A 16,083-nucleotide genomic window follows, 5' to 3' on the forward strand; every position below is an offset into this window, starting at 1 on the left:
AAAGATGCAACTGCAATCTTTGTTGCCTATTGTTTGTCTTTTATTAAATCGGCAATGGAACTGATGAACTTCATTGCATGTGCCCTTTTACTCCTAAAATCAACACATTTCAAAAGGTCTAATATTTTGTCCTTTGTTTGACATATGCAAAATGTTACTGAACATGAAACTGATTGCTTTTCACTCGGTTCTTGTCACATGCATTACATGATGTTTGGGTTAAACGAGGTTGGGTTTTTTCGGTATCATTTCGTTAGAATATTTTTAAATTTTTTTATTGTTCTTGTAGGTGGACAAAAAACTTGGCGCTGGGAAGAACGTAGTTACCAGTCTGAAATCTATACATACATTGTCTGTGCATAGCATGTTTCTCGACTGCGTTCCTCAGCTTTTTTGAAAAATGCAAGATATTATGTTTTTACTCTGTACTAGTTGCTATATTTATCAACCTTCACTTTCCAGGAGTGTTGTGTTGCCTAAGATTTCCATTATTTGTTGTAGTTGTGTATGGCTGGATATCTATTTCCATAATTGCGCCTTCCTGTTTTTTAAGTCTTTTTTATGTTGGGAAGTGTCAATGCGACTTTCCTAAATTTGTACTTAAGTTTTGAAAACCTCATCAGCTGTGCAAAAAGTTGTGACTAATGCCCAGTGGGCTGTGCACCTCTGCTGAAATAATTTGAGGTGGAATGTATCTTCAGGTTTTGCAATCAGACTTTGCTTTTGATAGATTTCGCTTTCTGTGTGCCCTGCTAAGCTGTATTACTCTGTCATGTGTTTTTGGGTTGCCATGCGTCATACTAGTAAGGAAACTTTATAGTATATCTGATGTCCCACCACAATCTGGGATACTCCTTAGGTTGGGGTCATGCAATAATCTTGCTACTTTCACAAGATGGCTGCTTGTGCGAGTTCCACAAAAAATACTTGTAATGGATTCAATTTAATAATCATTCTTTTTTGGTTGTGCTTTATGTACTTTCTCCTACAGAACTATGTAATGTGCTGGTCACTTGAATCCTTTCTAACAAAAGAACAAGGCAGAGGTGATGGTAATGCATTTATCCCAACAACTAAGCCTATGGAAATCAATTATTGTATGGCTCCTATGTTCTTAATGAGTCACAGGGAAGTTGCCTAGTCTTTCTTTATGTTCATCGGTGCTTAATTTGACCAGCACCAGCGCTAAATTGTCAACACTGGTACTTATGACATCTGCCACATGGTGGCACTTTTTGTGTAACTTAGAGATGATTAGAACAACAGTTGTTTATTAATTCAGAATACATTAGAAACAACTAATAGCTGCCACCCAAGGCATTCGTATAGCTTTGGGGGCCTCAAACATTCTGAATTGCCACACTTTTAGAAGTGTACAGTAGTAGTTAGTAGTTGTGTAGGTACTGTCATTGCCAGCACTGACAATGGTGGTACAAGCTGCTGTGGCCTCCTGATGAGGGCACTTATCTTTTTTACAAATTAAGCACTGATTTCATTCTAAATGTGTTGTTTCTCCTCTAGGTGAGATATTGCTCAATGTATTGACCATGAAGAGTGAAAAATATTTTAAAACTAAGTAATAACAGTAAGAGAGACATCGTAAGGATTTTGGGGGCTCTTGGCCAAACGTATTCTGGGGGAGTGTTGGTAACAGCTATACATTTATGATCACATTTCAGGTTTTTCATAACCTCTTTGGCCAGGTCACAGGCTCACTCATACAAATTCTAAAGGTGTTTATATCTAATATTCAGGGACAGTGATGTGTGTTTTCAATATTGTAACACAGCAGCATCTCCCTAATATTACTAGAAATAATCTCTGTGACACCCTCCCATTTCTCACATGAAAGGTCCTGTTTTGGCCTAAAAGTAATTTTTCATTGATGTTGCATGAAACAGACACCACATTTCTCTGCAAAATGTCTGTTATAGCCCCTCACACATCGCTCACATTAAAATTAAATTGCAGGAAACAGTATTTAAAACAATCTGTTTAAGAATTATTAAAGGTGATCCGGCAGCTCTATCCGGTGCTCTATCCGAGGCCCCCTAAAAGGCTGAGGCCCTGGGACATAGCCCACTTTGCCCATGCCTTAAAACGTTTCTGAACAGGAATACCAGGTGAGCAAGAATTCCAAAATTCTAGATGTAGGAAAAAACACAATGCTGAGGGCCAGGATTAAACAATCGTGCTTACTATACCACTCTTTCGACACCAGAGTCCAAATTACCGAAAGTTAGTGTACATTTTATTTGCAAAAACATCCAGTCCATGGCAATAAACTGACCAAAACTGACTTGCTGTTGTTAAAACACACACACATAGCGAGTGCCTGAACTTCTATGTTTCCATTGCATACACCATAAATCCTACAATTATAAAATGCAGACATCTTATTGGGAATTATAGATAAACTAGCAGTTCATTAACAACAAGGAAAAGAAATGTGGACATTTAATTACTGGAAAGCTACACCGCGCCACAAAGTTAGCTTTAGAATTATTGATTCCCAAATGCTTTAAGAATAAGTAAATATTAAAGTGGATTCGCGCCCATCCGTTCTCAGTTTCTCTGTCTGATGGGCATGTCTCAATTTTAGCGATGATGTGTCACAAGACATGATGTGTAATATTGAGACTGCAGAGGGATCAATGTTCCTTGGGTACAGATCGTCGTGAACGCGCCTCCACTATATCGAATTTCGATGGGTCCTCGCGTCTAGTGGTTGTCGTCTGGATTCCTCACTGATGACATTTCATTCATGTTCTTGCCTGAATAATTAAGAAGTCATATTATTAAGAAGTCATAATACTATTACAAAAGTTTCTGAGTGAACAATAACCAGTCCTTTATAAATTGCTTAGAATACCCTTCTCGGGACCTTGGTGACGCAGTAATTAAAACCATATGGGCATATTTATGAAAAGTGGCACTGCACTTAGTGCAGCTCACTTTTCTTGCACCCCCTGAGCACCCCCTAACGCCACCATGTGTGCGCCGTATTCTTGCACCCCCTGAGCACCCCCTAACGCCACCATGTGTGCGCCGTATTCAATATACGGCGCACCATGGCGGTAGTATGGGGCCTAGCATCATAATTTTTTATCCAGTCTAGCGCTTTGCAGGATTAGCGTCAAAGATTTTGATGCTAATCCTGCAAAACACCCAGAGACCCATTGTAACCAATGGGAGCCTCCTTTTAACGCCTGCTCTGAGCAGGCATTAAACGTGCCAAAAAAAATGACGAGAAGAAATCTTTTAGATTTCTTTGCACCATTTTTTTGCCCCACCCCCCTTTGCATACATTAGGCCTCGCGCAGGCATAATGTAGCGCAATGAGTTACAAAGTGGGCCAATGTATGCATTGCGCCACTTTGTAAATACGGTGAGGTGTTTTTGGCCTTCTAACGCCACATTAGCGTAAAAAAAAATTATGCTAATGTGGTGTTAGAATGGCGGTTGGGGCTCTTAAATATGTCCCATAATCTTTTGACAGGGCGCAAAAGTATTTTTGAGCCATACAGGTCGTGTTCACTGATGATTTTATACATGTAACATACCTAAAAAAAGCAAAAGAAGACTGACAACACATTTGGGTAGATAGCACTAAACTGTTCTATGTTGTGTGGTGGTGTCGGCAGCGTGAGTAGCAGTGCCGCAGGGCAAAAAATACAGGGGATACACCAGTTGGCTGTTGCAACAGACCTTCCCGGAACAGTGCAGGCCTTTTTATTTCCATGCAAATATGACTTCCTGTCTGACCCAATGCGACCCCTAGAACACAGGATTCTCTCGTAGTGAGGTGCTCCCATCACTCTGAGAGTGTGCCACAAGAGTACATTCCTCCCCAACTAATAATAAATCAGGGGCGATCCCTCCCCTATGGCAGAGGAGCGTCACCCCAATGCTGAAAGGCAGCAGAAAAATAAAATGACAATAAAAGTATTTTATTATCTTTTATTTTTCAGCTTAGCTAGGGCGGGGTCAGCATCCTCCGCATCAGCAGGGCAGAGTGCTAGGTGCACTCTAAGTGCGCATGTCAGTTTGGCCCCCAGTCTGAGGCTGGCCAAACTGACATGTTCACTTAGAACTCTCCACCTGAGCTGTATTTCACAGCCGGATGGAGACCAAACGCAGGCTCCCATCCCCTAACTGAGTGTCATTTCAGCCTGCTCAGGCCAATCCTGGCACTTCTCTCATGCTGTGTAACAGTATGAGAGAAGTATCTGAAAGGGGTGGGTAGGGGGAGCAAGGCAAGCACAGAAGCACCAAGGCAGCGGGAGAGGCGGAGGCAGGTAAGTTTTCTTATTTTAAATTTTTTTTGTATTATTGCCCTACCCCTCGCTCCAAGTGCTGCCCCACCAGCCCTTCCTGGCAGCAGTTGCCACTGTAACAAAATGCAATAGATTGCCAAATGGACTGAGACACCAATTATTTTCAGCATAACACAACTACTGGTACGTCAGGTTGGTAGAAGACTCAGACTTCCCTCGTCCAAGACCTCTCTCCTCCCATCCAGTAAAGGAGCAGTCCTTACACCCAGGGATCTTATCTCCAGGACATGACCATATACATGCTCCAACTTATCTTGCTTTTTATGTGAGCCCACCAGACTTCTCTTGGGCTCTAGGCTTCAGTACTGCTTAAAAAAACAACACATTCCTTGTAACCTCTTTGTCCACTTGCCAGACAGTGACCATGGTGCATTGTCACTTTGCCACTGGCCACAGCTCGGGCTCAAACAGCAATCTGAATTTACTACCCAGGTACCGATCTTTGACCATGACAATATCGCCTGCTTGCATGTCCAACAGTTAGGCCAGTCTATTGGTTCTGCACCAAATGTTGGACTCTTGGCGTCACTGGAACACTCAGTAGCCGTCTATGACAAGCTGCACTAAGCTGGATTGATGAGGAATGCAGTCTCGAATCACTCACCCCATGCAGACCTGACTTGGGTCCAGCCCAGTCATGGTGTGGGGAGTCTGGTGATACCCCACAGAAAGGAATATATATGGCCCACTCTAGTTGTTACTGATCATGCTGGGCAATCCTTATTACCTTGTTTATGTTACGTAGGAAGTGCTTGACTTCCCTGTTGGCTTGGGGCTAGCGGGTGTGATCTTCTGGTAGGTTATGATCTAGTATTTTAAGTACTCCACTTTGCTTTGACTCTGCAATGGAGGTCCGTTGTCAGCTCATGGGTGGCCATGATTTTCTCAAGTTTGGGAATGATCTCGCTAGCTGCCATGGTGGACACTATTTCAATTTCAGGGTACTGTGAATAATCATCTGTGATGACCACCATGTACCAGCTGTCTGGTATTTTCTTTCCACATATGTCTTTATTATTTTTTCATTTTAACAACAAGATGACCTCTAAAACAGCCGTCTCACAAGAAAAAACTGATATGTCCATACAGTAGATGCTACAGTATAACAAGACTTGGTGATAGATTGATAGCATTATACAATATGAATTGTCACAAAGTGCATTCCTGAGGAGTCCTAAGACAAGATACTGCTTGCATGTCTCCCTGTCTGTTATTCAGGGTGGTCGCTTGTCAGACTTGGCCACTACTGTGGACAGGGAGCCCTTCCTGTTATAGGTGGTGAGAACACCCTTGTGTTTGGGCCTTGTTTGTGTCATGCACCGAGCTCAGCAAGCATCCCAGTTTTCAGGGCTCTTAGCCAGACTTCCAGTATGGCTATGAGGGATGATTTTCTGTGCATGGCTATGTTTTGCTTGGCCAGCCCAAGGACTAAATAGACACAATTGTTCAAATTCTTGTGTTTTTTGGTATGTTTTGTCAGTCCTACTTCACAGTGTTTGGTCTGCTTGGGTATTTGCCTGCTCGTTACATCATATATGTGCCAGTATCTCGTCCCAATAGACACTGATGCTCGGGCAACTCAATACCATGTGGAAAAATCAGTTGCTACTGTGGAGCAGCCTGGGCAGGTATTCCTTGCCTCTGGGAGCATTCGGGCTACCCGCTTGGAGGTCAGATAGGTGTGGTGCAGATTGCTGAATAGCACGTCTTGAGCTGATGGATATGTGTTTGACCATCCTTAGACAGTGCTTCCATCGCATGTCTGAGAAGCCCTGCCCAAGTGTAGTCTCTGAGTCTGCCTTTAATGATATCAGTGGTTGCATCCTGCCCCGGCACACAGCATTGTTTAAGCTGATCACTGTGCTTTTGGTCTATCCATGAGTAAGTAGGACATGTAGAAGAGGTGAGGTCTTAGGGACACCATGTTTTCTATTCCAGGTCAAGTGAAGGGGCATGAGAGGAGTAAATATAGAAAATTCCCAGTGGCAGGCCATTGATCTCCACCAGGTCATCAAAGGGGAGAAGCATTTTATCTGTGAACCGGTTCCCTCATGTGTGAAGGCCCGCTTTTGCTCAGAGTCGCACATTGCATTATAACCATAGGACAGTGCAGCTGTGTAGTGTCCTAAGTGGGTGTTCAGGTGCACATGGCGTCTGCCTGTTTTGTGCGGTCATATAGGACCCCAAGCAACACCTCACCACTTTCATGAGGATGTTCCCTCCCTCACTTGGTGCCACCCCATATGAGCATATCAACCATTTGAGGACACAGGACGGCTGAGAGCCATCAAATGATTTCCCCAATTCAATGTGCAGTTGCCACCCAACCAGCGCATTGGCCACTGAAAGTGGGTGGCTGCATAGTAGTGTTTCTAATTCCACACCCCAAGGTCATCTTCTGAGAGGGGGACGTATAATTTGTAGATCGCCATTCTGCGCCTTCCTGCACCCCATATCAATATTATCAGTAATGATCTGTGTTCCCTGAAGAAGCCTTTGCTCAGCATCACTGGAATCACAACTGGACATCTAATAAACTCCCAAATTCTAGACTGCTGCAAACCCATGAGTGCCAAGGCCCCTCTTCGGTGACAATGGGGCTGGAGGTTCAGGGTGACTTGGAAGGGAATGCAGCTCTTATTAGCACTTCCTACTAATTCATCTAGCTGGAGGAACCATACCTTTTGCCATAGATGACTTTTTGCTTCTGACATGCAATTGTGCCAGCTGGATGGACTAGGAACTCAAACTGCTGGGAATGACTAGACAGTATATACGCAATTGCGCAATACTATTTCCTATGGAACAACTGCTTTTGACATGTTTCTAATACTTATTCTATGCAGATGCTTTTGTACATACTTACTTTTGTAGCTGATGTTTTTTATGTGCTTTTATGGTCGACATTGGTTGAATAAAGTGTTTTTGACTTGATTAGACAGGTGTCCATGTAATAGGCACCCCTTTTTATCACTCACCAGTTCATGGCATATATTGTACAGTACAGTGTATCTAGAGTTTTTCAAGCTCTTTGTCTCTAGTAAAATCGCATGGTTTCTGACACCCCTGTTTCGGCTGCTGTGAGGGCTAGCAGTAGGCAGTCGTCATGTTGGGTATCTGTCACAAGTGCATCCATAGTCATAGGTTTTGGTTGGGATCACTCCACAACATACCTGACATATTCCTTCATCTCTTGGGCCTCACACTCCTCTTGCTGAGTTGCTGCCTTTGGGTGTTGGGACAAATACTCCACCGGGTTGTAGGAACCTGGTTTGTATTTCACAGTAAAGGGGTATTCTTGGAATTTGAGCGCACACTTTTCTATGCAGGGTGGCGTTTTAGATGCCAATCCTTGGAATACAGGCCCTAGGGAATTGTGGTTGGTACATACCACGAAAGGATATCCATAGATGTAGAAATGAAAGTGATGGCAGCCCCAGTGAATAGCAATATCCTCTTTCTCAAACTGCGAATAGCTCTCTTTGGTGGGTATCAGTGCTCTGCTAGTGTAGGCCACCGGAGCACACTCTCCGCAACTCTATTTTTGAGATAACACAGCACCAAAACCTGTGGGACTGTCAGTTAGGGAGAGCTGGGTATCTTTATTTGAATCAAAATAGGCCAGGGTGGTGTTAGCCGACAAGGCATCTTTGTCTATCTGACATTTTTCTGTGTTCTCGTAATGGCTAGGTGAGTGTTGTCAAATCTTTGATGAACCACCTGCGCTAGACTTCTGAAACACAAGATAGGTCTTGACATCCTGCACCTTGTCAGAATCCAGGGCCACACCAGCTACAGAGATCAAATATGCAAAAAACAGATGTTGTTTCTCAGGAACTCACACTTTTCTTTGTGGAACATTAACCCATTGTCTTTAAGACTATGCAGTGCACTCATAATCCAGACACTGTGATCTTCTATGGATGCAGCATACACTAATATGTTGTCACTCACATTAATGACCCCTGGGAGGATGGCTAGCACTTCCTTTATGGTATTCTGAAATACTTCTGCAGCACTAGATTTTCAAAAGTGGAATCCTTTGCACATATAGAGGCCTTCATGAATTGAAAATGTTGCAGTGTAGTGGGAGGCTGGATGCAGCATGGTCTGATGATAATGTGAGCGAAGCTGCATTTTCTAGAACCACATTGCTTAGCTCACTGACTATGTTGCCAACCGTTGGGGTGAGATGCCTTTCTCTTTTAACTGCTACATTTGGTGCCCTTATGTCCACACATATCCGCAGCTCCCCTGGCTGCTTGGGTTTGAAAGCTTTCAGTAATCAGGAACATCCATTTCGTTAGATCTTTGCAGTCTTTTGATTATGTATGCATCCTCCAACATTTTCAGTTCCGCCTCCAATTTAAGCCGTAGGTGAAATGCGACCCTACAGTGCCTCAGTGCCACCAGTTGTAGTGACTGGTAAATGTGGTGGAAGACCATTCTGTTCTGAAGACACCAGATGCCCTCAAATATGCTCTGGAATTCTGTGAGAATGTCTTCTAGCTGGGCTGGTGTGTGCCCCGAGAGTAAACTGTATAAGGTAGAGGTCATCCACGGTTCGACAGCTCAGGAGCATGTCCGTGCCTTATCTGGTAAAATACACAGTGATGGACCTCCGATCATGATTAATATCGGAGGTGAACTGTATTTTCTACGATAGGGGTTTTATCATGCCATATGTGTATACTGTGACCTTCACAGGGTGAAGTGGTAGCTTGGGGTATAGGTGTACTGTGACATTACACTGATTGAAGCCCCAGTGTTGGTGATGGCTGCAAGCTCAGTAGTCCCTCTAAGTCCCTGTTACAAATTGGGTTATTGGTTAGGGGGGTGGAAGCCCCACTCAGCCAACACAACAATCCTTGTCAGGATGAACCACAAAAGTCACTAAATTAACTACTGCTTAACATTCTGGTTTCTTGGCACACAAACAGTCAGGCTTAACTTAGAGGCAATGTGTAAAGTATTTATGCAGTACGCAAACAGTAATACAATGAAAATACAACACCTGAAAAATTGCAAACTAATTTAGAAAAATAGAGCAAATTTGAGTCCTGTCCACACCTAAACCCCCTTTGTGTTACTGTATGGAAGTAATACACAAACCCCAACAGTAGAGTCATTCACAGTCATGTGACTCAGGACACTGGCAGAAGTCAAAGATGGCTTAGGACAAGAAAATGCCAACTTTCTAAAAATGACATTTTTAAAATTGTAGCTTACAATCTGACTTCACCATGAAAGAGGATGTTAAATTACAATTAATTTGTGCTTAAACAGCATATCTCTATCTGCTCCCAATCTAAAGTTAGTAATTAATACATTTAATAAGGTAACCCAGTATTAGTCAATAGGAGAAATAGGTCTTACAACAGTGAAAAATGACTTTAGGTGTTTTTCACTTCCAGGACATGTAAAACGTAAGTACACTTGTTCTAACTTTTAAATACAATGCACCATGCCCTATGAGCCTTGAGGGCCTGCCTTAGGGGTGATGTATAAGTATTCAAAAGGAAGGTTTAGGCTTGGCAGATGTTTTTTTGCCAGTTCGAAATGGCAATTTCAAACTGCACACACAGGCTGCAGGGGCAGGAGTGAAACATGTTTTTAAAGAGCTACCTTAGTGGGTGGTGCAATGAGTGCAACAGGCCCTCTAGTAGCATTTAATTTACAGGCCCTGGTTTCATTCAGTATCATTTACTAGGGACTTACAATCAGATTAAATGTGTCAATTAGGTGTAGGCCACTTTTACCATGTTTAAAGGTGAGAGCACAAGCATTTTGTGCACTTTACACTGCTAACCAGTACTAAAGACCTCAAGCCTAAACGGAGTTCAGCAAAATAGGAGGGGTGAAGGCAAAGAGTTTAGGGGATTACCACACCAAGGATTTCAGGTCTCACAGTCTCTAATAGGACTTGACATTTTAGTCTGGACTGCACCTTGGGCTGTGCCTACCGCACTGTCAGTATAGACCACCGCAACCAGGTTGTCATCGTCCATATCAGTCAGCTCCCCCATTCCATCCATCTATGTTTACAGCCTTTCTTGGTGCAGAATCGAGGCATTGGCTCCAGCGGCATACTTTGGGAAAGTGGTTAATCTTCTTGCACACCATACAGATTTTCCATTGTGCTGGGCATTCCACTGGGCAGTGCATCAGTCCACCACAGTATCCACATGGCCATTGAGGTGGTTGGCATGATTTGGTTTTAGAGGGAGGGTTTACGGCTGTAACCAGGTTGACAGGTTCAGTTTTAAACTGTTTGTGTAGTGCTACATCCATATGGGACAGCTATTTAGATTAGTCTAGGGTCATAATATTATTGAGGGGCATGCATGGCAGTTGGTGGATATGTTCTCTGAGCTTGAGGACACTCACCCCTACATGATCTGTGTGCAGACCTCCTCACATTCATCCGTGAAATTGCAACTCATCTGGCTCTTTTTGTGCTTGGTGGAAGATTAACTTTTCATAATTGAGTTTCACCATGGGTTAATAATGGGCTTTGAGGGCTTCTGTGAGTGTGTGAGATAGTTTGTAATGTCTGCTCCTGACAGGTGGAAGAGCAGCGCCCTCTGGAGTTTGGCAGCCTCTCCTGTGACATTAGAATATATAACTCTTATCCCTTCACCTATATCTTCCATTTGGAGCTCTGTGTGGGTGGCAAAAGGTTCAATCGCTAAAATGCCTGTCATGGGCACTTGTCTATAGCGAGTTGTTTGGTGGTTGCTAGTCTTCTACGACTCAGTAGGGTGACATGTTTTACTGGGCTGTGTGGACTGGTGAAAGCAGCAGCAGTATTTGTGAGTGGCTCAGGGTATCAGCTTTAATGTATTAACCTCACTCACATCCTAAATACACCTTCCTCTCACTTGTGTAGAGAGAGAGTTGCTGCCAGAAGTTTAGTGGGTCAATTGTTTATGCAGGCCGAGCAGAGGTAGTCTAGTTTCTATGGTTAACACATCCAGGACCAGACAGTGTCAAGGAAGTGGATTTCTCATGTAGGCTGAACTAAGCAATACGCTGTATCTTTGTGGTGTGTGAGCCCCCCTGGTGGGCTTGACGAGGAGCCATGACACTGCACGGCCATAATAGGCACCACACCCTCCTTCACTCACTGCGGCCCTGGTGAGGAGCATTCACAGGGATTGTTGGTCAGTGTGCCTACATCATCAGGCACCCAAAAGACTCATATCCGCTGGCAGCCAGGTGAGGTGGAGCTGCACGAGGAACCTCTGAGGCTGGGGCTGCCATCCTCATCACCATTGTTTTGCGGAAGTGTTGGCAATGTGAGTAGCAGCACATCAGGGCACAAACCACAGGGGATACACCAGTTCACTGTTACAACTGATCTGCCCTGGAATTGTGTATTTATTTTGGTGCAGCCATCATTTCCCTTCTGTACTAACATGACCCCTTGAACACAGGGTACTCTACCCAACAGCCCTCTCATGGTGGCCTGCTCCCTTCACTCTGGGAGTGTGCCAAAACAGTAGATTCCATTTCCTACAGTACAGTACAGTATACAGTATATTTCCAGATGGTAGAAGCGTTTGCATGGATTGTTTTGCTATGCAGATTTGTAGAGTGCATTATCATCCGGGAAGGTATACTGTCACTGAGCACTTGTGAGTCTAGCCACATCTAGAGCCTAGTGGGACTAGTCAAACACCTATGTCTTCATCTTACTGTGGAATTCGAGAAGTGAGAAGGAGGCTCTTATGTGCAGTGACAAGTAGTCTGAGCTTTGGGAGCGATACAGTTGTTGGTTTTCTGTAGAGTAGGGTTTGTGCAAGTAGGAGTCCTGATGAGTGGAGGTACCTGTTACGTTTGTAAGCAGATGCAACTGATGAGGTATGCTGGGCCAGTGTTATGTAGTGCGTTGAAAGTGTTAGAGAGGACTTTGAATTGTGCTCTTTTGTGAATGGGGAACCAATGGGGAGATCCTTCAAGTGTGGTCTGATGTGATTGTGGCGTGGGAGACTGAAAGTGATTCTGGGCAATGTTAGATGTTCACCGCAGATATATACTGCCATACCCTCTTAATATGCTTGTTGCACTGCTCACTGTTTGCTGTTCCACTCCAAGCTTTGAAAAGCTTTTGTATTCCACTGCAAGAAACTGAGTTTATAAATGTCAAGGTCACAGGGTCAAAAAGTTCAAATCCCTACTCTGTGTCTTTGCCACCAATGCTCCCCCTGGTCTTTTGGAGAGTCTAGTGACACTCTGACCATTAACACAGTGGGCCTGATTCACAAATGTAAGTTACACTTTTGACTAAGTTTACACTTTGTAGAAAGTTTACTACTTTTGTACCCCCAAACGCCAAGTGTAAAGTGTTAGTTACATATCCCCACCTCCAGAGTAAAATAGTTGTCTTACACTTATGTGGGTCGTGGCATTCCTCACTAAACCCCTCCCTGACCATTCCTATATCCCTCTTACTCATCTCTATCCCACCCCTGTTAGTAGTAAGTCTGCTACTTTGTCCACCCACTGCCCTCTGTCCCTCTCACAGTTACAACTAAAATCTATGCTTACACAGACAGGCGGAGAAGGCTGCACACATATGTAGTGGCAAAACGTATGATGTGTAGTACATTTTGTAGCACTACAAAACATACTACAAAGAATCAGACCGAATATGTTTAATGCTGGACGGGGTGGCTGCACTAAAAGCTAAAGATGACCGCTGCTAGGTTAAGGCTGCTTCACTGTAGGGTTTGACATTCATTATTGTCATCCCTAAAGATAATAGATATTGGCAAAGCCAATAGGTATTGGCTCTAAACGGCAGAGCTATTGGCTTTGCTAAAGCTTGCTGCCAATTGCATGTGTGCACATGCATCAAGACACTTGTGTACTGATGTCTGTCAATCTTGCAGTGGATTTTCTAATAAAGAAACTCCATTCAGAGGTGAGTGCCATTGTGCATGTGAGCGTCTGAAGGTGTGCATGCACTGTGCCACTAAGCGGCCATTTTTTATTTACTGTTCCAACATTGTAAATGGCTTTGTTAGAATGATAGATTAAAGTGTTAAAAAAAGGAAGAGAGCAGCCTAGCAGCACCTCATAAAAATAGAAAAATAAATAAATAATTTAACATGGGGAGTGGGTAGTAGGGAGTGGAGTGAGCAGCAAAAGCAGTACAAGGGGCAAGCAAAAAGGAATCAAGAAGCCTGAATTGCACCTGCAAGGGTTCCCCTTGTTTAAAAAGAAACACATGGATGCAACTCCTGCAATCAGAACACTTTGAAACCAAAATGCTTTTGCCCCATAACAAAGGCAAGGTTAGAGAGGACAGCCTTTGAATCAACAGCAGACAACTGAGATAGACAATAAAGCCATTCAATCAAGAGCAAAGGGCTGACCGAAATGCCACTCTAAGTGTTGCTATTTTTTGGAAGCAATAAGTCTACCAACAGAAAGCTACATTTGTTTGTAGTTGTGACCTAAAAACTTGTTTTCCAAAAACTACATTGCGCTGCATTGGCTCTACGCTATTAACCTTTTAAATACATCTGGATCATTTTAGAAACCTTTCATCAGTTCATGCTCAAAGCGTGGAAGGCTATGCGAGGGACATCTAATCATGTCTTCCAAGCCATCCTGCTGTTTAGCTTGAGGCAGCCAAGCTGCTCGAGCCATCCTACCGAGCTGCTCAAACCATCCTACTGAATTGCTCGAGCCATCTCTCCGGGCTGCACACGGCTTCGCCACTCCACTCCAAGGCTTACAACTTCCCTACCTCAAATGCACAATTTACACAAGGCTGCTGTCAGATCAACTTAAAACATTTACTGTCACCACCTTAATCCCAGTTTAGGTTTCTTAAATCCCTTATTTGCCAGTTATGCTGAATTATTAACCATGCAGCAGATGTTACTGTGATCTTCGAAGTTGCATAGCATCCTTTGCAGTCCTGCAGAGTGACAGCTGAATGTAACACATATTATGAGCAATACTACTGATTGTTGTGTCATCCAATTGGTCCGCTCTCTCCCCAGACCTTCTTATTTCTGTGTCATGTGCACAGTTTTTACCACAGTTACAGCGCCGGACCCACACCAGTTGTGCTTAGCTTTTCTATGAAGGGCGTTTGGAACAAAGTTCAATTTTTGCTGAAATCCACAGATGTGTCGTCCATCAGTCTTCCTTGATCGTTTTTCAGTAGCTATAAAGTCAAAAATATCAGAGGCACACACAGCTGCAGGCAGTTAGCCAAAATGGCCACTGGGAGGATGATGGGTATGGCAGATGTATAAGTGGAATACGTAGTTTTGTCAACGTCAGAGAGCTCTGTCATGTATAAAAAGGCAAAGAGAAAATATGCATCTCCTGAAGAAGATACATTTGCCAAATGCAGAAGACGTGAAACTAGGTATATCCTCAAATCAACTTAAAAACATTTACTGTCAACACACATACTACAAGACATTTAGCATGTGCCATACAGTGTTTTCCTTGGCACTGAAGCTGCCATGGAGTGAGAGGGTAATGCTAAATAATGCTTCTCTCGCTTAACTAACAGAAGAGTTGGAGGGATTGAATGCTACTCAAAACACAAAAATAGAACGTGTTCAGGAGAAAAGGGAAAACATATCGAATTGCCAGTGAAGTTAAAACAGAGAAGGGAATCGGTGGCCAGAATGCATGAGATCGGGAACTTTCACCCACTGAATACATGTGGTGGGGTAACTGGATCGCTCTTCCATAAAAATGTGATATTTGAAGTGCAATGAGCTCTCAGTTCCCCTTTGTTCATGAACAAGAACGCTCACTCATTCAGTGAAATACATAGACCAGGAGTGAGGTAATGTTGGAATGATGCTCTTGTCTACGAGCCGAAGCGGATTTGGGATCAATCTGTATACATTTGAAAATTCACCTTGTGTTGTTCAAGTGCTGCCCTAAAACTAATCTCAAGGGGTTCGCCACATAGCTCCTGTCATAGAGATGGATCCACTGGCCTGATATGTACATTTTGGGCTGTGGTTGAGAAGAATGATTGAATGCATGGCAGCGCAAGTCCTCAAACACCTTTCCAGTCCTTTGAGCAGAATTTCTTGGTCCACCGTTTTCATCATCACAGTGGTCGAGGGGGATTAGGGAAGTTTTCTTGAAAAAAGATCAGTCCGATTTATTAGAGGTGCTGATTTTAGTGCAGAAATGGTGTGAAACCAGTTCGTCTGCATTTGATGCTATAAATAACTGAAAGTCAGATGATTAGTGTCTGATAGCTGGAAGGGCAGTGTTCACATCATTTGTATTAGGATAAAACTTGCAATTGAAATGCAAATAAGGTGAAAGACCTAAAGAAAGACATACACTGGCTGTTGGAAGTCCCAGTTTCAATTTGATGACAATAGACTACAAATGTCATCATTATGGACCATACTTACACGTTTTTTCTAGCAAGTTGTAACGCATGGTCTGCTACATATTCAATGAATTTTGGATTTTCAATGTCTAAATCAGGTGGAACTCTCACAGAAAATACAGGCGAGCTCAAGATATTCACGTCCACTATTGTTTCATTCCTTCTTGCAGAATCCCCATCGTTGTGCCATGAAGAGACCTGGAAAATACAGTTCCATGAGTTTATATTAATTGAACAATTATTTATTAACTTTGCACCTTAATAAGATCTCAGCAAAAAAGCACAATATTTAAATCAAGCCACTGAAAAGGTCAATGCTTTCTACCAACGTTTTTTTCAGTTTTACAGTTAAATGCC

At 43.2% G+C, this 16,083-nt stretch overlaps 1 protein-coding gene across 2 annotated transcripts in view; it reads right to left on the reverse strand.

Annotated features, from left to right (window-relative positions):
* Positions 1–2,213: 2,213 nt before the first annotated feature.
* Positions 2,214–16,083, reverse strand: part of CLUL1 (clusterin like 1) — a 147,284-nt gene continuing 133,414 nt past the window's right edge. Inside the window, exons 8-9 of one of the 2 annotated variants that reach the window (XM_069219984.1) lie at positions 15,749–15,924; positions 2,214–2,774 (exon numbers count right to left, since the gene is read on the reverse strand). In XM_069219984.1, the coding sequence (XP_069076085.1) occupies positions 2,759–2,774; positions 15,749–15,924 (192 nt within the window). In that variant the 3' untranslated portion in view covers positions 2,214–2,758. Of the gene's footprint in view, positions 2,775–15,744; positions 15,925–16,083 lie in introns of those variants that run through there. The other variant, XM_069219986.1, reaches the window with a different exon arrangement.

The sequence above is a fragment of the Pleurodeles waltl genome, chromosome 2_2, assembly GCF_031143425.1.
Source record: "Pleurodeles waltl isolate 20211129_DDA chromosome 2_2, aPleWal1.hap1.20221129, whole genome shotgun sequence".
In the NCBI taxonomy this organism is placed as follows: Eukaryota; Metazoa; Chordata; class Amphibia; order Caudata; family Salamandridae; genus Pleurodeles; species Pleurodeles waltl.